Here is a 22,756-nt window from a genome sequence, read left to right on the forward strand (position 1 = left end):
TAAGACTGAACCCCTTGAAAGAAGGACGTCTGAGTGGCAGTGACCAAGGGACGTCTCCAGGAGAACGAGGTCGGCATATCACGCACGACGAGTCAGTTTCGGAGCGACTAGGATATGTCTGAATGTCCTCCATCCGTACCTTCCGTAGAACCCTGAGAAGGAGGGGAAGAAACTCCCGCCAAGGAGAATCAGGACCTCCATGGCGGATGCTTCCGGAACTGTGGCTCTGGAGAGAAGGCGGAAGCCCTTGTGCAGATACCGTTAGCACACCCGGACCAATGGAAGAGTCCCTGTAGGAGGAAGAATGTGGAGGGCGTCACAGCCCACCAGTTGGGACCAGATCGTGTCTGGAATGGAAAGGCACCAAACAAATACCCCATGCAACGAAGGTGAGGGAAGGTAGCAACGTAGGAACTACCAAGGCATATGGGGTGACAATGAACCATGAGCCAGAGGGGGAAAGAGAGGAGAAGCAATAGGCTAGATCTAAAACCCTACCCTGTAAGAGACCGACGCTATACAGAAGTAGCCAAAGATCAAGCGGCCGTGCCAAAAGAACTCCGCCCGAGAAGGAAGCCAGGCAAGGGAAGTCACACTGCAATGCCAGCTCCATATCCCAGCAGAGGAGGGAACACCCGTAGAAGCCACCGATCCAGTGCTAAAGAGTCCACCGCCTAGCGAGGGGCTGTGCAGTAAGAACCCAAGCATGTAGGGAAAATAATACCGCTACCACAGTGGTAGCCAGCGCTTGCCCCGGCAACGCAAAAACTGGGGGAGAGGCCCGATACTATCCGTAGAAACCACGTGCCATACTGCCCCAGTTACATGGAGCTAACCCTAAAATTTCTACCTGGAAGGGCGCAACTGCCAAGCTAGCTCCAGGGTAGGACCCCTACCAGAGGGGGATGTCCCACTGCAGCGACCATGAACTCTAACATTAGCGACAAGCCGCACCTGTGGAGGAAAACAAGCTGTAGGAGCTAAATCAGAGCCGCCAGCATAACCACTTCCCCAGAGAATGGGGAGTGGTGGATAGAGAATACGGAGTCAGCGAAAAGAGTCGACCCGCTGGAACGTACTCACTAGGTAAGTGGAGTATGTATTTCGTATTGATGCGGACAATATCAGGACCGACCGGAGCAACAGAGGCCCATGGAGATGGGGGGGGGGGGGGGCGTCTGTAAGACCCACAAGTGATGCTAGGAACCCCCTGGAAGACAGAGGATGTCATAATCAGAGAACCAACTGTAGCCACGACCCCTTGGAAATAAGCGAAGGCACCTAGAGCCGTAGTGCCGCAGAAGATGTTACTCCCTGCTAGTGGATCACTAGCGGAAGGGGGAAATGCTACCGAAGCACGGTGATGTGCAACACTCCGCCTATGGAAGGATAGCGGACAGTTGGAACCGTTTTCAATGGTAGAATAATTAGCTACCTAAGGAAGGTGAGCATACGGCAAGTACTGGTCAGTGGTAGGGAGAATACCCCACCTAAGAAGTGGGGCGAATGCCCACAGCGAGAACTAGTGCATATGGCTAGTCCTGTACCCCGTGGAGTGCAATAGTGCACCTAAGGGGGTAATGCATACAGCACATAATGTAACCAGTGACATGTCATCGTGCCACCGATGGATCTGCATATGGCAGGTCCCGAACCCCTAGTCATTGTACTTAGTCCACCTATGGCAGGGGACAATGTATAAGGCAGGCACTGTATCCTGAAGTAGTGCCGTTACACCACCAAAGGAAGTGGGTAATGCATACGACAGTACTGCTGGCCACGTAGACGCAATCTCTGGAAAATTGCTTCGGACTCATATCAGGATCCGAATCAGAGATTCTCCCCTCTTTCTGGACGGACCCGCCCCAGTGAGGGAGGGTGTGTCTGAGCATGATTTAGGGAGGAAGAGTAGGGGAGCGGAAATATTCGAGGAGAAAATTGTCCTGCTGCGGTTCGCTTGCACGTAGAGCTACCCTTGAGAATCTCGCCCCTGGCAGTTGTGGAATGCGCAGGCGGGGACTTATCAACCAAACCACCCGAGGGTGGAACGGAAACTCCCAGAAGTCTCTCCACCGGATTGCGAAGGCGGTGCATTATCAACCAAAGAACCCCCGGAGGGTGGATGGGAGATTCCAGCGGACCCCACTGAATTGCGCAGGTGGAGAATTAGTAACCAACAACCAGGAGGGTGGATTGGGAATCCCAGAGGTCCTCCACTGTATGGCGCAGGTGGAGAATTTATCAACCAAACAGCCCCGTAGGACAGATTGGGATCCTGCAGAGATCCTTAACTGAGTTGCGCAGGTGGAGAATGATCAACCAAACGGCCCCGTAGGACAGATTGGGATCCTGCAGTGGTCCTAAACTGAGTTGCGCAGGTGGAGAATCATCAACCAACGGCCCCGGAGGATGGATTGTGATCCTGCGGTGGTCCGTCACTGGATTTCGCAGGTGGAGAATCATCAACCAAACAGCCCCGGAGGACGGAATTGGGATCCTGCAGTGGTCCCGCATTGGATAGTGCAGGTGGAGAATCATCAACCAAAACGGCCCCGGAGGACGGAATTGGGATCCTGCAGTGGTCCTTCACTGGATTGCGCAGGTGGAGAATCGTAAACCAAAACGGTCCAGGAGGACGGATTGGGATCCTGCAGCGGTCCGTCACTGGATTGCGCAGGTGGAGAATCATCAACCAAACGGCCCAGGAGGACAAATTGGGATCCTGCAGCGGTCCTTCACTGGATTGCCCAGGTGGAAATTAATCACCAAACAGCCCCGGAGGACGGATTGGATCCTGCAGGGGTCCGCCACTGGATTGCGCATGTGGAGAATCATCAACCAAACGGCCCGGAGGCAGTATTGGGAACTATGCGAGTGTGGCTGAGGAGGGGGACCCGTATGGACGGACATGTCCTTTATTATTATTTATTTTATTTTTATTTTTTTATTTAATTTATTTTTTGATAAAACTAGGAATCCGGCCTCAATGACAAGAGGCAGTAAGGGGTTAAATCCTCCACTCATGTACAGTGTACTTAGGGGAAGGGCCTCAGATAAACAGGTGCCAGCCTAATAATGGTGGGTGGCCATGAAGGGTTAAGGCAGTGGCTCAGCAGGCGACAGGGGGAGAAGGGCGGGAAGAATTCGCGCCAGAGTGCACCCCTTCCATGGACGAAGACTGCGGCCCAGCAAGTCGCAGCGCGGCTTTCCAGAGATTGCCTTGCCCCCACCTAATGCCGCGCCGGCCGTGTCACAGACCGGCCGAACTGAATGGGGGCGTCACCCCGCCGGCCGTTGATAGCGGGGGTCGGGCAGAGAAGGAGCGGGCCAGAGCACCGATGCGGTGCACGGTCGATCGCGCTGCAGTTAACCCCTTCCGGAGCGGCGCGACGGCGACCGCTCCAAGAGGTGTATATGTGGGAGGTGTCGGGGAGGGGAGTCTCCTCCGCATGTGTGACCGTCTGCCCTGCTGGCCGCCATATTTTTTGAGCGGGCGGCAAAAATCGCGGCCGGTCGAATGCACGACGGTTAACCCCTTCCGGGAGCGGCGCGACGGCGTCCGCTCAAAGGGGAGTAAATGTGGGAGGTGTCGGGAAGCGGAGCTCCTCCGCATGTGTGAACAGCTGCCCTGCTGGCCGCCATATTCTTTGAGCAGGGCGTCAAAACATCGCGGCCGGAGCACCGAAGCTGTGCCGGCCGAACGCAGGGGGGTTAACCCCCTCAGGAGCGACGCGCCCGGCATCCGCTCCCGAAAGGGTGGATAAAGGTAAATGCTGCCTTGTCGGTGAGCGGGAGCTGCGCTCGGCTCCCTGCATGCAAATAAGGAATTAGCACTAGGGAGTTACATAGTCCACCTAATTTGGCGCCAGTAAGCTTACCGCACCTATTAACCCCCTATGTCCTCCACTCAATCAACCAAACGGCCTGTGCCGGAGGGGAATGCTTCAGGGGTGCTGGGCTATGCTGATGACCTGTCTGGTCGCAGACTATTGTCACCAAGAGGGAGGGGGGACCAACCCAGAGGGTTAAATACTCACCTAGTCCCGTGTACTTACCTTTCTTCTCTCTCCTGCCGCCATCTTCACCCTTCCTCTGGTCCAGCAGGGTCACCCCTACAGCAGGGGCGTAACTAGAAGTGACTGGGCCCCACAGCAAATATTTGTAAGGGCCCCCACCAGCGCGCTTCGCACCTCCCTCCTCCTGTGTAAACCCCACTCCTTTGGCACAGTGTAGCGGTATACTGTATATTGTGGGGCACAGTAGTGTGCGGTATACTGTATATTGTGGGGCACAGTTACTTGACCCTTGGGGATCTCGGACGCCACTTCAACACTTTGGCCGGGGGCTCGGTGGAGCTGATGTTGTGCTTTATCCTAATGAGAAAGATTTCATAATAAGGATTTGGAGAAGGGGCAGAGGGATAGCAGAGCAGGGAGAGGCTGGTGCTGCTACTAGGGGGTCATACCATGGGGGAGTAATAAAGCCCACCATAATGCCCCCCCCCCCCCAGTAGTAATAATTCTCCTTATAATGTGACAGTGCAAAAATACCCCCTTGTAATGCCCCCAGTTGAGCTAATGTCCCCATAGTGCCCCCATAATGTCCCAGTATAAAATACCCCTATATAGTCCTCCTCTCCCCCCTTCCTGCTAGTGCCCCCCATAATGTACCAGTATAAAATGCCCCATATATAGTGCCCCAGTAGATGCCCCTCAGTGTCCGGCCTCTGATAGGCTGCCGGCCTAGTGTCCCCCATAATGCCCCCCCATCATGTGCCAGTATCAAGTGCCTCTCTCCTCCCCCCCCCCCCCACATGTCCCAGTATCATAGTGCCATCTCCCCCCCCCACAAAAAAAGTGCCAGTATCAAGTGCCTCTCTCCCCCCCCCCTCATGTGCCAGTATCAGGTGCCAACCCCCCCTCCCCCCCAGGTGCCAGTATCAGGTGCCAACCCCTCTCCACCCCATGTGCCAGTATCACGTGCCAACCCCCCCTCCCCCCCCATGTGCCAGTATCAGGTGCCAACCCCTCTCCCCCCCATGTGCCAGTATCAGGTGCCTCCCCCCCATGTGCCAGTATCAGGTGCCAACCCCCCCTCCCCCCAGGTGCCAGTATCAGGTGCCTCCCCCCATGTGCCAGTATCAGGTGCCAACCCCCCCTCCCCCCCAGGTGCCAGTATCAGGTGCCAACCCCTCTCCCCCCCATGTGCCAGTATCATGTGCCTCTCCCCCCCCCATGTGCCAGTATCAGGTGCCAACCTCCCCTCCCCCCCAGGTGCCAGTATCAGGTGCCAACCCCTCTCCCCCCCATGTCCCAGTATCAGGTGCCTCTCCCCCCCCCCCCCCAGTTGCCAGTATCAGGTGCCTCTCCCCCCCCCCCATGTGCCAGTATCAGGTGCCAACCCCCCCCCCCCCCACAGGTGCCAGTATCAGGTGCCAACCCCTCTTCCCCCCCCCAAGGTACCAGTATCAGGTGCCAACCCCTCTCCCCCCCCCATGTGCCAGTATCAGGTGCCAACCTCCCCTCCCCCCCAGGTGCCAGTATCAGGTGCCAACCCCTCTCCCCCCCATGTGCCAGTATCAGGTGCCTCTCTCCCCCCCCCCCCCAGTTGCCAGTATCAGGTGCCTCTCCCCCCCCCATGTGCCAGTATCAGGTGCCAACCCCCCCCCCCACAGGTGCCAGTATCAGGTGCCAACCCCTCTTCCCCCCCCCCCCCCAAGGTACCAGTATCAGGTGCCAACCCCTCTCCCCCCCCCATGTGCCAGTATCAGGTGCCAACCCCCCCTCCCCCCCAGGTGCCAGTATCAGGTGCCAACCCCCCCCCCCCCCCATGTGCCAGTATCAAGTGGCCCCCACTCCCCCCATGGCAGTAACAGTCGGGTATTAAAAAAAATAAAATAAACACTTCTACTTACCTCCATGTCAGCCTCTTCCTGTGTCCCGCCCTGTATGTCCATATATGGAGTCAGTGCTTGTATTTCAGAAAAGGTTTCTGCTGGGATTCGAACCCACGACCTTCTGTATCAGAGGCAAAGCACCTAACCTCTAGACCATAAGAGATGCCTTGCTACTGGTTGAAAAAAAATGAGACTTCAACTGTTATAGCTGGCTAAGTGTACATCTATACACATGACAGCTGCTCATTTATAGAGATATAGCAGAGCTGAGTGTGCTGGGACAGCTGTCATATAGAGATATAGCAGTGCTGGGTGTGTTGGGTCAGCTGTCATGTGTATAGATGTACACTTAGCCAGCTATAACAGTAGAAGTCTCATTTTTTTTCACTCAGTTGTAATGCAGCCTTTATGGTTGTGAGGGTAAATGCTTTGCCTCTGATACACTCAGACTTTGGAGGTTGTGGGTTCGAATCCCAGACACATCAGAAGACTTTAGGAGACAGTAAGATTAGATCACATTAGCGAGGGGGCCTGGTCAACTGCTGTAAAGCTCCTGAACAGTAAGACATCGATATTTAACGAACTTGTAAATAAACTGTCACACACGCTGCCGGAAAACCCGGGCCCCGAAGCAGCTGCTTCCCCTGCTTCCCCGGTAGTTACGCCACTGCCCTTCAGCTACTGGCACCGTAGTGGCAGGACGCTGGAATGGGTGGCTTGGATGGGTGACCCCTTGGCTGGCGGGATGCAGGGGAGCGAGGCTGCCCTGGTCCACCTTGTCTTCTGTGGGGGAGGCAGCAGTGCAGGTGACCGGCACTGGCGCAACTGTAGAGAGAACAGCGAGGCGTCCACTGTTTTCCCATCTGAAAAAGAAGGAAAAAAATAAACTAAAATAAAAAATCTTCAGGAGATCCCTGCTCTGCAGGGAGGTCTTGCCTCCTATTGACACTAGAAAAAACTGAAGCTCTGTCTCCAGGCTGGAGGGGGTATAGCTGCCAGGGGAGGAGCTAACAGCTTTATCTAGTGTCAACGCCTCCTAGAGGACATAGCTATACCCATGGTCTCTGTGTCCCCAATGAATATGGGCGAGAAAGCCTTTTTTGGTCCTCTATCTCCAACTGATGATCCTTATAGATCTTCTGCGCCTCAATCCAATTGGACCTATTCACTTCTGTGGGGTTTTCTACATATTTACATTCAGTGTTAGTGAATCTAGACTGTAACTCTTGTATCAGTTCCCTACTTTTGGACTTGTGTCCTTGAATATGTTTAATAAATAGCCCACTGACAAAGGCTTTAAAGGCATCCCAAACTGACATCATAGATGCTGTTCCAATGTTAAAGGTCATGAATTCCGTCATTTCTGTTAATATTCCCACAGAATCCTGTCAGAAATACTTCTGGGCAAATATGAAAAAATTTGTACCAATCCCATTATCTGCTGATTACCCATTGCTAAGTCAATGTGGGACAATGTGTTATGAGAGCTAGAGTAGCATGAAAATTGTCTAACATTAGGGTTATGGATTCTCCAAATATCATTAAACGCTGCCTCCATGAATACCTTTGCCATATTTCACAGCAGCATCTCCTCTGAATTAGCATCCCCACGGTACCTATCCATATTATGGTTAAGCACCATATTAAAATCTCCAACTATAATTGAGGGAGCACCTGGTGACGCAGCCACAAACGCCAGTACCTGTTTCAGCATCTCTCCCACAGCGTATCTCTTGGATGCGTCCCCGAGGCCCCTCACATTCCAGGCTATTATGTTAACCCCAATCATCAAATCCTAATGATAACATCCTCTGAGTGTGCCTCCCAATTCACATATCTTTTGCCAGCTTTAACTCACTTCTGACGGATGTCACAGTATTAGGGTCCATTCACACATCCGTATGTGTTTTGCGGATCCGCAAAACACGAACAACGGCAATGTGCGTTCCGCATTTTGCGGACCGCACATCGCGGATCGCATATCGCCAGCACTATATTAGAAAATGCCTAATAGGACATGTTCTATTTTTTTCGGGAACGCAAGTGCGGATCCGCAATTCCGGATCCGGACAGCACAAAGTGTGGCCCCATAGAAATGAATGGGTCCGCAATTCCGTTCCGCAAAATGCGGAACAAAATTGCGGACGTGTGAATGGAGCCTTAAGGTCATGAACCCCAGAACATACAAAAATACACCTACATAAAACACATTACCCTTTTTAACACGGGGATTAGGGCTGTAAAACTAAAAGATACCCTGCAACTGTGAGCAACGTTATCTTTTATAATATCTAGGATGCAATAATAAACTTCTGGCTATACCACTTTCATTTCACTCTCCTTTCACTCAGACTTTGCTTACTTAGAGAGCATATACAGTCAGGTTCCTAAATATTGGGACATCGACACAATTCTAAAATTTTTGGCTCTATACACCACCACAATGGATTTGAAATGAAACAAACTGCAGACTGGCAGCTTTAATTTGAGGGTATTTACATCCAAATCAGGTGAACGGTGTAGGAAATACAGCAGTTTGCATATGTGCCTCCCACTTGTTAAGGGACCAAAAGTAATGGGACAATTGGCTTCTCAGCTGTTCCATGGCCAGGTGTGTGTTATTCCCTCATTATCCCAATTACAATGAGCAGATAAAAGGTCCAAAGTTCATTTCAAGTGTGCTATTTGCATTTGGAATCTGTTGCTGTCAACTCTCAAGATGAGATCCAATGAGCTGTCACTATCAGTGAAGCAAGCCATCATTAGGCTGAAAAAACACAACAAACCCATCAGAGAGATGACAAAAACATTAGGCGTGGCCAAAACAACTGTTTGGAACATTCTTAAAAAGAAGGAACGCATCGGTGAGCTCAGCAACACCAAAAGACCCGGAAGACCACGGAAAACAACTGTGGTAGATGACCGAAGAATTCTTTCCCTTGTGAAGAAAACACCCTTCACAACAGTTGGCCAGATCAAGAACACTCTCCAGGAGGTAGGTGTCAGTGTGTCAAAGTCAACAATCAAGAGAAGACTTCACCAGAGTTAATACCAGGGCTGTGGAGTCGGAGTCGAGGAGTCAGAGTCGGGGGAAATTTTGGGTACCTGGAGTCGGAGTCGGCAAACAATGCACCGACTCCGACTCCTACTAAATTTAGATTGGAATAAAAAAAAAAAAGCAAGTTTAAATGTCCCAATTCACAAAAAGTTATAATTAATGACTTCTCTACTGTAAGAATAAAGACCAATGCATGCAGTGCCTCACGTAACCGCAAAACGAACACGTTAAGTGACCATGAAGAAGCATGCTTTTCATGTGCTTCACTATATGGCACGCAACGCACAATTAGGAGCTGCAATACTTATACTTTCCATAGTGTTGTGTTCTGCTTTTACAGGGAATGCAGCGTCCATCTGTAACCTAGCCTCTCACTGATAAGGGATTAAATAAATATGTTTTTTGCAGGACTAGAGAGTGAGACACTTGTATAAGTGAAGGGAATGGAGGGCCAATAGTTCAAGACTGAAGCTGTAAACCATTGGAAAAACTGCTGTCATTTAGCTAAGGCTATAAAAACTTGTAAACTCCGATTGTTAGCTTAAACTTTAAACATGACTATGGGATTCTCCTAGGAAAATCATGTTTTAGAATAAATGCCCCTTCCTGGATCCTCCTATGTTTTCATTGTGTTTGTCTTTTGCTTAAACTGTGCAATACAGTAGACTGTTGGCTTCCCAGCCAGTAGTCCTGTGGTAGGTTGCGTTTCTTTCCCTCAAGGAATGTATAAAATACATTTGCATATTAATACAGAGGAGTCGGGAGTACATAAAACTGAGGAGTCGGAGTCGGAACATTTATCTACCGACTCCACAGCCCTGGTTAATACAGAGGGTTCACCACAAGATGTAAACCATTGGTGAGCCTCAAAAACAGGAAGGCCAGATTAGAGTTTGCCAAACGACATCTAAAAAAGCCTTCACAGTTCTGGAACAACATCCTATGGACAGATGAGACCAAAATCAACTTGTACCAGAGTGATGGGAAGAGAAGAGTATGGAGAAGGAAAGGAACTGCTCATGATCCTAAGCATACCACCTCATCAGTGAACCATGGTGGTGGTAGTGTCATGGTGTGGGCATGTATAGCTGCCAATGTAACTGGTTCTCTTGTATTTATTGATGATGTGACTGCTGACAAAAGCAGCAGGATGAATTCTGAAGTGTTTCGGGCAATATTATCTGCTCATATTCAGCCAAATTCTCCAGAACTCATTGGACGGCGCTTCACAGTGCAGATGGACAATGACCCAAAGCATACTGCAAAAGCAACCAAAGAGTTTTTTAAGAGAATGAAGTAGAATGTTATGCAATGGCCAAGTCAATCACCTGATCTGAATCCGATTGAGCATGCATTTCACTTGCTGAAGACAAAACTGAAGGGAAAATGCCCCAAGAACAAGCAGGAACTGAAGAGGCAGTAGAGGCCTGTCAGAGCATCACCAGGGATGAAACCCAGCGTCTGGTGATGTCTATGCGTTCCAGACTTCAGGCTGTAATTGACTGCAAAGGATTTGAAACCAAGTATTAAAAAGTGAAAGTTTGATTTAGGATTATTATTCTGTTCCATTGCTTTTGGTCCCTTAACAAGTAGGAAGCACATATGCAAACTGTTGTAATTCCTACACCGTTCACCGGATTTGGATGTAAATACCCTCAAATTAAACCTGACAGTCTGCAGTTAAAGCACATCTTGTTAGTTTCATTTCAAATCCATTGTGGTGGTGTATAGAGCCAAAAATGTTAGAATTGTGTCGATGTCCCAATGTTTATGGACTTGACTGTATGCATCCTATTCTGCATAGTATATTGCATTACTATATGACATAACATAGTGCATTTTCCCTATATCTACCTCCTTATAGAAACTTTTAATCATTGCACGCTAACATCAGATTCCCGATAATATACTTATCGACCTAAGTATTTTTGCCCTCAACATTGGAGTTAGTCCTGTTTAGCTTCTCTGTGCCAGGTGTTTACCCAGACGAAGACTCAGGATCCGCTGACGGATTTGTAGACTCCAGCCACAGCGTTAGTCGTGTCAAAGATGTTTATCTTTCCTTCTGCCACGACTCTCAGTTTAGATGGGCGCCGTTTCACTTCCATATACTTTGCTCTTCTTTTTTTTGTACTTCTGAGAAATCTGGAAAGATGAATACTTTTCTGCCATCTATTAATAGATCCTCGTGGTTACTTGCTTTACGCAGTATGGTGTCCCTATCTTTAAAATGCAGAAGCTTAATCAGGACCGGTCTCAGAGGGGCCCTTGGTGGTGGTGATTGGAAGTGCACTCTATGAGCTTTTTCAATGGTGAACATGTTGGACAAGGAATCTTTGCCAAATTTCGTGATCAACCACTGCTCAAAAAAGACTGCAGCATTATTTCCTTCTGTTTTCTCTGGTATTCCCACAAGGCGCATGTTCTTTCTGTGAAGCCTGTTTTCTAAATCATCCACCTTGCTGAGCAGATAGGAAACATCATGGGCAACTTTTCCTAGATCTTTTCTGATAGGAAATACTTTATCTTCCAAGCAGCTGACCCGATCTTCTACTTTCTTCTTTTAGAGACCTTCCTTAAATCATGTTTGATGAAGGACATATTTTCTTGTAGGCTCCCCATTTGAGTATTGAGGGAAACAAGTGATTTACTGCAATTGGTGACAGCTTTAAAGACATCCATAATGGTAGGCTCGTTTATCTCTTGTACAGGTTCAGTATTACTTTCTCCACTAGCAGGCGCCATGCTTGTTGTGGTTTCACTATCAGCCCCCAGGCTCTCTACATTCTCTGCGCTGTTTTCACATGTTTTATGGGGTTTGTGAGGATTATGGATTAATATTTACTGTCAGCCATGTCCTCACACCCACCATTTGCTGAAAGATGGCAGAGGAAATCAAGCTCCACAGGGGGGCCCTGCTACAAAGCCGCCATCAGATAGCAGAAACCTCCTAGCAGGCCACCCTTTGTTACATTTCACACCTCCAGTCAGACAGCACTGATCCTGCAGGAAAACCCCCCAGCAGGAGGTATCAGCCCTTGCCAGGATCAATGCTACCTCCCAGACATGTTGGCACCTACATTTCATAAGGAATTATGAATCGCCCGGCCATCGCAGGCGCAAACTGGATACAGATTTGTGTCCCAGTGGCCACGAGAAATGTGCCCATTGTCTTTGTTTGAAGGTGGGATGCCCGGAAAGGGAGATATACATATCTCCCCACAGAAACCAACTAACGGTACAATGTTTGGACTCTAGTTGTTGCCGGAACCCAGGCAGATCAGTTCGTCCCAGAACCATCTCCCTGTGACCTTCTGGACTGGAGCTATGAACCCTAAAGGGTTTTGTGGGTCATTTGCAGCCAGTCCAGCAGAGGTGGGTGGACCCCTCCCAAAGGCTGGGATGGGAGGGGCCGGCTACAGGTTAAAAGTCTTGTGCCAGCAAGCGGGCGTGTCTTTTCTCTGAAGAAGGGTCACATCGTGTAATGTGTTTAGGGGGTCCCAGGAACTAGCTGAGATCACTACCCTTCATTTGACTACAGCAAAGAACACCTCACAACCCAAAGGAACTTTCATCTTACCCGGTAACTGACTTTTGCTCTGCTTAACCCTGTTGTACCCATATAACCTGTATCTGTAACCTCAGACCACTGTATATATTCTCTGTGTATAGTGTTATATCTAGGTGCCCTTAAGGCGATTAAATATATAATTAAATCTTGTGCTATCTTGTATCTCGATCACGAATCCCCACGTCCGTATTTTGGCCTAGTTATAACCTACCGCGGGTTGGTTTCTCACCCTATATAATGCAGCAGTGAAAAGACTCTTTCAGCTTGTTGCCTCTCTGTGCCCGCGTGGACAGGAGGTGTGTGTGTAAACTGTACCCAAGGATAAAAGCACAAATACTTTACATCTAAGAGAGGGAGGGCGGTTTATCCGTCCCAGATCTGGAACTCTATTTTCTTGCTGGCCACATAAAAATTGAGGGATAGGCTTTGGAAGGAAGCAAGAGGGCTGTGGTCCCAGTCTGGAATCCATGTTGATACCTTATTGTGGGATAATATCCACCTTACAGAACTAAAAAACTAATTGAGCAGAAAATTTGGTGGAAACATGGAGTCCATAAACTGGGTCAGGTATGGAGACATAATACCATATGAAGATCTTAAAAAGGAGCTTGGTTTGGGTAGCTTAGAGCTGAGTTTTTTTTACTTACAACTAAAACAAGCACTGCGAACTTGGTTGGGAAAAGGCACACAAATTGATACCCTCCCACAGCCATTAATGAATATCTCTAAGATGACATCAGGGGAGAAATTTATTTCTAAAATTTATGAATGCTTGCTATATCAAAATACCAAGAAAAAAAGCAGTAAACAGTTTAATGTATAAATGGAAAGACACTATAACCCCCCAGCAAAAAGAGTTTTGGGAATTGGCTATAAAGGAAAAAAAAAGAGTTTCAAAGAACTTTTCCCATAGGATTACCCAATTTAATATATTATGCCTCCTTTACTACTCCCCTAGGATATTAATAAAGTGCTGTAAAACCAAAGTGTTTAGTTGTTTAAAATGTGGGGAGGAAGGGGTGGATGATGTCCATATACTCTGGACATGCAAAAAGATTCAAGAGTTCTGGGGTAAGGTCAATGACAGAATAGAGCAATACCATTGGTTTAAAGTCCCTTGCTCTTTTGAGACATGTATACTGGGGGTGATGGATAAAATGGAAACCCCACAACATCGGGAAATTGCTTCCAAACTCCTTTTTCAAGCTAGGAAATGTATTGTTGGACATTGGGGAGGTAGTGCGGTTCCCACGATTAGGGAATGGGAGAAGATCACTAGATCCTCAATTGCCAGAGAGGAATTCCATCTGATAAATACCAAGAAAAAACATAGATTTGCCAGAATATAGCAGAAATGGCTAACATAGCTTCCTTCTGGGAGATGATGGGTCATGCAGGTGGGGCCGAGGGGAGTGGGCGCGATAGAGGGGACAGTGATAGGAGGAAATTAATTTTTTTAATTTTTTATTAATTTTATTTAATTTTTTTCCCTTTTTCCTTTTTTTTTTTCTTCTATATTCTTTTGAGCAAATGATGAATGTGGGATGGGGGAGGGGAGGGAATATAATGTTATGTATTTATAGATTGTTGTAATATTGATATATGACTGTTTTTTAAAGATGGTATATATTGTTATATGAAGTAAAAAATGTATAATAAAAAATTTAATAAAAAAAAAAGTGATGAATCTTAGTATTACAATATTAACCCATGAATAGTAATCCACTAGGTAACTGCATTTCCTATCAAGTTTAGTTACCAACTCAATTTGAAAAGTCCAGTTAACTGTTAGCTCCCCCTTATAATCCATTGGAGAGAAAATAGGAAGTTGTTTGCAACCCATTTGCTTTGTGCTTCTTATTAATAAATTACTAGAGCAAAAAAAAAACAAAAAAACTACCCAGCTGACGTCAAGCGGGCACGAGGTGTGGTATTCGTTACATATTGGTGGCAGCAAGTCGCGATCGAGATACTAGTGTGTGTGAGTGTGAGACCCATACTCCCAGACACTAAAGACGACCAGCAGTAGACGGCCGAGGCTATGAATGATGGCGGGGAGGACGCAGTCCAGATAATGGGCCCAGAGGAGTTGGAAGGCGAGGGGGAGCACAGCCAAAGCTCCCCAAGAAGCCAGTTGCCGGAGGTGAGGTCCGCGGTGGACCTCACTCCACCTGCTCATCCCCCCAGCCAAGCCGGCTCAGCTGCTCTCCTACAAGCTGCCATGGACCGTCTCCAGGCTGGAGACCAGGCAGCCTCTGAGCTCCTCCTGGCGGTTGCAGAGCGTCGCGAGCGAGCAGAGGCTGCAGAACGCCGTGAGCAGGCCGAGCGTGAGCACCAGCTACAAATGCTCCAGCTGAAGCTCGAATTCCAGCAGCCCTCCCCAGCCTGATGTGAGTCTCCAGAGGTCCGGATTCCCAAACTGCGGGCAGAGGACTTTCCCCTACTGGACAAAGATGGGGTCCTGGACACCTTATTGTTGGCATTTCAGACGGCCTGCCATCAGTACCAGCTGCCAGAGGACCAGTGGGTGATATTCCTCACACCACGGCTCAGGGGAAAAACTCTTGAAATCTTCGGGTACCTGCCCAGCGAGACCATCCTGAGCTATGAGGACATCATACAGGCTCTGGTCAGGCAGTATAACTTAACCCCTGAGTCGTACCGGAAAAAGCTCAGGAATTTGCAGCGGGGTTCTACCCATAGATCGGACGATCACATGCTGGCCTTGCTGAGAGCGGTCGACCAATGGACCACAGGATTGGAGCTCAACACCGTCCAGTAGCTGAAGGAGCTCATCGCCACAGAGCAGTTCTTGTGGAGTTGCCCGGAGTACTTACAGCAGTACCTCTGTGACCGGAAGCCAAAGTGGGCCTCCGCAACAGCCGCCCTGGCCGATGAATACACCAACAACAGGAAATCAGAGGCCCGGAAACCTGTCGGCTGGAGAGGGGGTAAGAGACACTTTGCCCCTGCTGCCCCTGCCCCAAAGCCCAAGGGGGCATCGGCCCCGGCCTCACTTTCCACGTCGGTGGAGGAACATTGACTTTGCCACCTGTGTAAACAGCCAGGACACTTCAAGGCCACGTGTCCATAGCGCCCGAGGGACCCGTCCCAGTCGCCGACCCGCAAACCATCCACTGTGTTGTGTGTGGGTGGAGGGAGGTCCCTGGTCAATTTGCAACTGGTCACCGTGGGCCAGGCTGTGGGCATGGGGCTTAGAGACACCGGCGCTGAGAAGACACTGGTACGCCCTGAACTGGTGGCACCCCATGATTTACTGCCCAGGAGATCCCTTACTGTCTACGGGATTGGAGGAGTAGAACTGGCGCTGCCCGTCGCCAAGGTCCATTTGGACTGGGGCGCCGGTCGAGGAATAAGGGAGGTGGGGGTATCCGCAAATATCCCCGTCAGTGTTTTGCTGGGGACGGACCTGGGGCAGCCTGAAGTCCGATCCCCCAGAATGTGATGTCATGTCCACCCCTGTTGATACTGTGAATATTCATAACATGCCTGTTGATGGGGATGTGGGGGATGTAATGTGTGCCTCTCCCCTCAGGGGGGAGGGGGTCATTCACACCAACTGTGCTGAGGCCCCAGGGTGTGGCCAGCAAGCATGCTGAGACCTGTTGTCCTCAAGTGTGGCTACTGAGGGGACAAGCAGGGGGCAGACAGCTGCGGGGAAGGAGGATGCAAATGAGGTCAGGGCTGTCCCAGGAGAGATGGGGCTCCCAGGTAAAACCTCAGTGCAGGATTCCTTCACAACGGGGATGTCATAGGGCCAGGTTAGTCCATCTGGACTGGCGACTTGGTCGGAAGCCAAGGGGAAGCAGGCACTACCATCGGTGGCAGCGGCTGTCACGCGCAGTGGGAGTGCTGGGGCCCTCGAGGCCCCTCAGGGGTCTGATGGCTTTCCCCCTTCCGACCAAGTGGCTGCCGAGTCAGGTGGAGGCCCGGAGATGGGTCCCAGGGACCTGACAGAGGACATGGCAGTTTCGTCTATTCTGGCCACGTCCGGTCAGGGGTTTCAGGTGGCGTTAGTGACTGACGCCAGCCTGAACTCTCTCAGGGAGCCAGCGGCACTGCCTCCCTCGGACTCAGACCTCGAGCGGGTGATCTGGGGCCAAGGACATTTGTACTGGGTCACAGTCCAGCAGGGCTCACCGGAGGAGTGGCCTAGGGACCGTCAGTTAGTAGAACTGACAGGGGACGTGGCAGTCTCATCTATTCTGAACACGTCCCACCAAGGGTTTCAGGTGGTGCTAGGGGCTAGCGCCAGCTTGAAAGCTCTCACGGAGCAGGTGGCACGGCCTCCCTTGGTTTCAGACCTCCAGAGGGCGGTCTGGGACCAAGGACGCTGGTGCCGGGAAACGGTCCAGCAGGGCTCACCGGAGCAGTGGCCTAGGGACCAACAATTTTTGATACCCTATCAGTTCAGGGTAGAATTTGTTAGTTGCGCATGAGATTCGGGTGACCAGATACCCAGGAGCCACTAAGACAGAGGCCTGAACGGTAGACGTAACCACTCCTGGGCTGTCAGTCATCAAATGTGTCCTGCGCTTCCCGGGAAAGGCGCAGGCCTTGTCGCGGTTGGTGCACGATAGTATGGAGCGGGCTCAGGACGACCAGAAGCAATGGTACGACCAGAACGCTTGTGGGAGGACCCACCACGTGGGTCAGCAAGTGTGTATACTGGTTCCCGTGCCTCAGGAAAAGCTTCAGGTGGCCTGGGAAGGCCCTTATCTCGCGCACCAGCGGCTCAATGCCAGGATGTACCTGGTCACCCTGGACCAAGCCTGGGGAAGGCAGAAGACCTTCCCCTTGAACCTGATGCAGGCGCATCATGAGCGGGAGGCAGGTGCCCTCCCAGAATGCCGCCCCTTCCGGGAACTGTTCACCAACACGCCCAGAAGGACGGCGTCCATCGGGATGTCGTTGGGCATGGAGTATGTCCCTGCCTCTTCTATATGGATGGTCAAGCTGCTTAAAGGACTTGAAGGGTACACAGCCGCGTACCTGGAGGTCATTGCCGTCTTCGGTCCTACATGGGAGGCTCCCCGAGAGCATCTGGCGCAGATGCTCAGGTAGATCTGCCAGGCAGCCTTGACCCTTAATGCCAGGAAAGTGCCAGCTGGGCATAAGCGAGGGGCCCCGGGCAGGCAGGGAACTTTCGGAACCAGAACCTGGGAGAGTGGATGCCAGCTCATCCTGGCTCATCCTCCGGGACAAGCACCAGGTGATGTCCTTCCTGGGACCGCCGGGTACTATAGGCAGTTCGCACCCCACTATAGTAGCCTTGCGAGGCCACTGACGGACCGCACCAGGAAGAAGTTGGCCTCCGCAGTCGATTGGACTGAAGGACGCCCTTTCCAGCTTCCCGGTACTACAAACATCCGACTTCACGCGGCCCTTTATTGTATCGACTGATGCCAGTAATTGTGGCCTCTGTGTCAGGCTCATTCCGGGTGACTCCATGAGTCAGATACGAATGGGAGTTGGGAGCCTGGCGCTCCAGCCGTACCACTATGCTATTCGCCACCAGAGAGGGTGCGGATGTGCGCACGGGGGAACACAGGAATGTGCTGCCCCCTGGCAACCTCTAAAATGGGGAGGTATGAGGAATATGGATTAATATTTACTGTCAGCCATGTCCTCACACCCACCATTTGCTGAAAGATGGCAGAGGAAATCAATCTTTTATAGATGCCATTTTTATCATGTACTCACGGCCCACGGCTAGACTACGTATAAATCAATCTCTATCTGCCCCTTTTCAGATAAAGAATGGTACCCGTCAGGGATGCCCCCTTTCACAGATTTTATTTGTTCTCTCATTAGAACCCCTCTTAGCCTCGATCAGAGTTCACCCAGACATCATTGAGTTTGACGACGGAAAATACATACACAGCTCAGCTGCCTACGCTGATGACATTTTACTAATAATATCTGACCCATCCTCAGCATTTCCTGCATTGCAATCTCTCCTTAGTGATTACGGAGCTATCTCTAATTTTAAAATAAACGCCTCTAAATCAGAAGCCCTAGGCTTCAATATAGACTAAACCTCTTACAGTCACACTACCCATACCACTGGCCAAAATCCCACATTACGTATTTAGGACTTAAACTTAGCCCTATCTGGAGTGAATTGTACTCTCTTAACTATGCTCCTATCCCACAGATGTTCAAAAGAACACTAGAATCCTCGTCTCTCCTTTTTTTTTTATATCATGGATGGGATGGAAAAATCTCATAAAAGCAATACTACTACCCAAACTGTTATATCTATTTCAAACTCTTCCAATCCCACTCCTGGCTCAATTCTTTACAAATATCAGGAGATTAATAAGCAACTATCTTTGGCGAGACGGCAGACCTAGACAACATCATAACCTCCTGGTTCAGCACAAATGGAGGGGTGGTATGTCTTTGCCAGACTAGAAACAATATTATGAGGCAGTCCACTTGTCCAGAGTAATATACTGGCTACGTAAAGATACCAACAAACTATGGATACCACTTGAGGAGCACTTAGCGAAATACCCACTGAATTCTCTCCTTTGGCAAATAGACCAAATAAATTGTAAATCTCCTGCCTACCTTACACAAAACGCTATCACTCAAACCACGCTGAAGATTTGGCGCACATATGCAGAAAATATTAGCCCCAACCTCTCTCCTCTAATGTCGATAGCTGATATACCAGAACTATACCAGAGAAAATTACCAGAGATTACCATCAATATCCAAGATATGAAATCTATTTTACTATACTCTTTTTTGAGCACTGATACATTGGATGACCCCCTGACATATTCCCCCTTCCACTTTCTACAAAAGGCACACATATGCTCGTTAGTATTGCCTTACTTATCTCAAAGTATTGCTCCTAGGGATCTCACAGCTTTTGAAAAATTGATAGCTTCAAAGAACATCCCTAAACATCTACTCTCAAATGTCTACGGAATTTTACAAATGGTTAAATCACCTGTAGACAGGGGATGTGTTTCGGAAAGGGGTAAAGACTTTGGGACTACTTGGACTCCACTAGAGGTTAAACAAATATATAATAAATCTCACGGTATAGTGTTATATCTAGTGTGCCCTTAAGGCGATTAAATATATAATTAAATCTTGTGCTATCTTGTATCTCGATCACGGATCCCCACGTCCGTTTTTTGGCCTAGTTATAAGCTCTCGCGGGTTGGTTTCTCACCCTATATAATCCCGTTAGCAGACCGGGCTTATATCAAATGAGAAGCTGGTGGCAGATACCCGGGCTGAGACAGCGCTGTTTTCACTGCAGCAGTGAAAAGGCTCTCTCAGCTTGTTGCCTCTCTGTGCCCGTGTGGACAGGAGGTGTGTGTGTAAACTGTACCAAGCTGACTTTACCTGCTCCTCTGGAGGGAGTAACGTCACGCTTTGTTAACCCGTGACCATACCGCTTCTCGTGAGCTCGACGTAGGTGATGTCAAGAGGGCACGAGGTGTGGTATTCTTCACAGGGGTACCTTTGGGGCATCTGAGGGATTCACTCTGGCGAATTGCTCCAGCCGTGCCGCCACCTACGCTGCTCTCGCTCCCGCTTCTGCGCCATCTTGTCTCGCCTGCACTTCCGGCCCGATCTCCTTCCCTTTTTTTCTGCTCACATACCGCACTAGGCCATACCCCCGATGAAACTTTTGTTGCCTTTTTTCTTCCATGCAGAATATGTAACGTTACATTTTTAGCAAAGGTCGTTATGGATGCTGCATCTTCAACTTTATGTGTTGCCTGTGTATTTTTTGGTTAAATTTTATTTATTTTTTTGTGTATTGACAGGGCCGGATAACTGGGCTGTCCCTGACAATCTTGTGTCTGTGCTTCCGCTACTGGAGCGCAACTTTCCATGCGCCACTATACTTTTGGGTAGTGGAGCCTGCTCCAAAAGTGGAAGCAGAGCCTCTGCCCTTGCATTGCTACTCAAAGCAGTGGTGCAGTCGCGAGATTGTCAGGGCTGGCTGAGATTTCTGGCCCTGTCAGTCAGGCAGCAGGGGTAGTGTCTTCAGCTGCAGGGTCAGCTTCTTACTGGTGTATGACTCTGGTTGATAAGACAGATTTTGCTAATTGCATGTGGGGCATGCAGATTTTAAGTCCGCACTGCAAGTCAATTTACACTGCAGTTTTTGCACGCGTCATGTGGGTGAGTTTTGTTATAATCCACGGTGCAATGCTGTGGATTTGCCACACGGAAATCTACAATGGCAAACCCACAACTATTCAGTCTACTTCATTTAGTCTGCTGTCATTGCAAGAAAGGAGTAGAGGTAGTCTGACGTTTTTACTGCATGTCTGTCAGAAAGAGAAAGGATTGTGGCATTAAAAAGTCTAAAGGGGTTGTCTTGCCGTTATGCCCTGTAAAAATATGGCTTGACTTTCTGCCAAAACACAAAACAACAAAATCACCTAAACCCTCCATCCATGAAAACGGGATGACAGGCTGTTGTGATGTGTATTCAGTTCACCTCCACATTTGTTTCTGCCACCTATAATGGATTGAGAAGAAAAGCAAATAGAGCATAAAGGTATTTATGTTCTTTTTCTTGTAATTTCCTTTAGATTTGACTGGTGTTCAGTACCGAAAAAGAGAGGACTTGTGCCTACTGAGTGTTATAACAGGATCTCTGGAGTTTTATTTACCAATGACAAATTTGAAGTCAGCACAAACAAATTGAGTTTCCTAGATCTGGGGTTGAAACTTCAAGATAAAAACACAATTTTTACAAGAGTGACAAATGGACAGGTAAGTGAGGTTTTCTCTGTAATGTTTCTGATGTAGGTAACCAGTACAGTGGCAGTTCATATGGTGTTGCTATTATGCACATTATTCCACTCTAGACTCAAGCTGTGAACATTGTTTTGCAGATCTGTAAAGCATGGATATGTAATACTGGGGCCAGCTCTAATACTGCCTGCGCTGCTCAACTCTGTGGGTTGTCTGCAACTTTTGGCCCCTGCTTCCTGATTCATCAGGAACTTTTGACTTCAGGAAGTTTTATATATTTTGCCTATTCTTGTTGGGAGGTGTGAGTCCCTGTACGGTTTGCCATGCTCCAAGATAAGTTCTATTCCTACCGTTGCGGGTTAATGCAGAACCAGCACATCGACAGTCCCTTCCACACAGTTGTATAGTTAGTGCCGTTAAAAAAAGACATGTCCGTCCAGTTCAACCAAGGAATGGGGGGCGGGGTGGACGTTGTTGAAGGGTCGGGGTGGGAATTTTTTTTCAACATTTACATAAGCAATAATATTATTTTGTTCTAAGAAAGCATCTAAGCTATTTTTGAAGGTGTTAGCTGTTCCTGCTGTCACCAGTTCCTGAGGTAGACTATTCCACAGATTTACATTTCTTACGGTAAAGAAGCTTGTCGCCTCTTATTCTCCAGACGGAGGCAGTGCCCCATTGTCTGTTGAGCGTATTTTACAACAACATATTTTTTGTACAGGCCTTTATTAACCATGTCCCCCTCCTAAAGGCTAAATAAATTTAAAGGGATTATGCCATGAATGATGAAAAATATTAAAATCAGATATCATATAGACCAGGCATCCTCAAACTGCGGCCCTCCAGCTGTTGTAAAACTACAGCTCCCACAATGCCCTGCTGTAGGCTGATACCTGTAGGCTGTTCGGGCATGCTGGGAGTTGTAGTTTTGCAACAGCTGGAGGGCGGCAGTTTGAGGATGCCTGATATAGACAATGCCTTGCTAAGAAAGTTAGAACCAGCCCTGTACCTTAAATGGATCCAGAGCTCCCCCACTCATTGCTCTGCTAGATTCATTTCAGGTTGGCAGATCAGGGTGTGTTTCCTTTCTCAGGGGGTTTTCCTTTCTGCTGCAGCTCTCTCCCTGTCACTTACACAAATTCTAACAGGTGATAAGGCTGGTGGCAGTTGAAAAATTTAACTGAGCATGTGCGACCACCTCAGTATGTGGATCTGGGTATAACTTTTTCCCTTTCCCTGTGCTTCCCCTACCAGGCCTTGCAACTTACTAATGCACTTGTTCTACTTTTTTTCTCTCACTCCGGAGATTGGCAGAGTGGTCACGTGACGGCGCCCTCTGTAGAAACTCTATTTCCTCTGACATCACAATCCCCAACTGAATGGTCGTGATGTCAGACCTATGTGATCTTGGAATGGGCAGGTGTCACATAAAAGCTGTGCTTGTCATATAGAAACTGTGTAGGAGCAGACA

General features: G+C 49.0%; 1 protein-coding gene across 1 annotated transcript in view; it reads left to right on the forward strand.

The window, feature by feature from the left end:
- SMCHD1 (structural maintenance of chromosomes flexible hinge domain containing 1) overlaps window positions 1-22,756 on the forward strand; it is a 383,867-nt gene that overhangs the window by 140,694 nt on the left and 220,417 nt on the right. The window contains 1 exon segment of the mRNA XM_040432517.1: window positions 21,120-21,303. Within this exon segment, the coding sequence (XP_040288451.1) occupies window positions 21,120-21,303 (184 nt within the window).

This window comes from Bufo bufo, chromosome 5 (assembly GCF_905171765.1).
Source record: "Bufo bufo chromosome 5, aBufBuf1.1, whole genome shotgun sequence".
In the NCBI taxonomy this organism is placed as follows: Eukaryota; Metazoa; Chordata; class Amphibia; order Anura; family Bufonidae; genus Bufo; species Bufo bufo.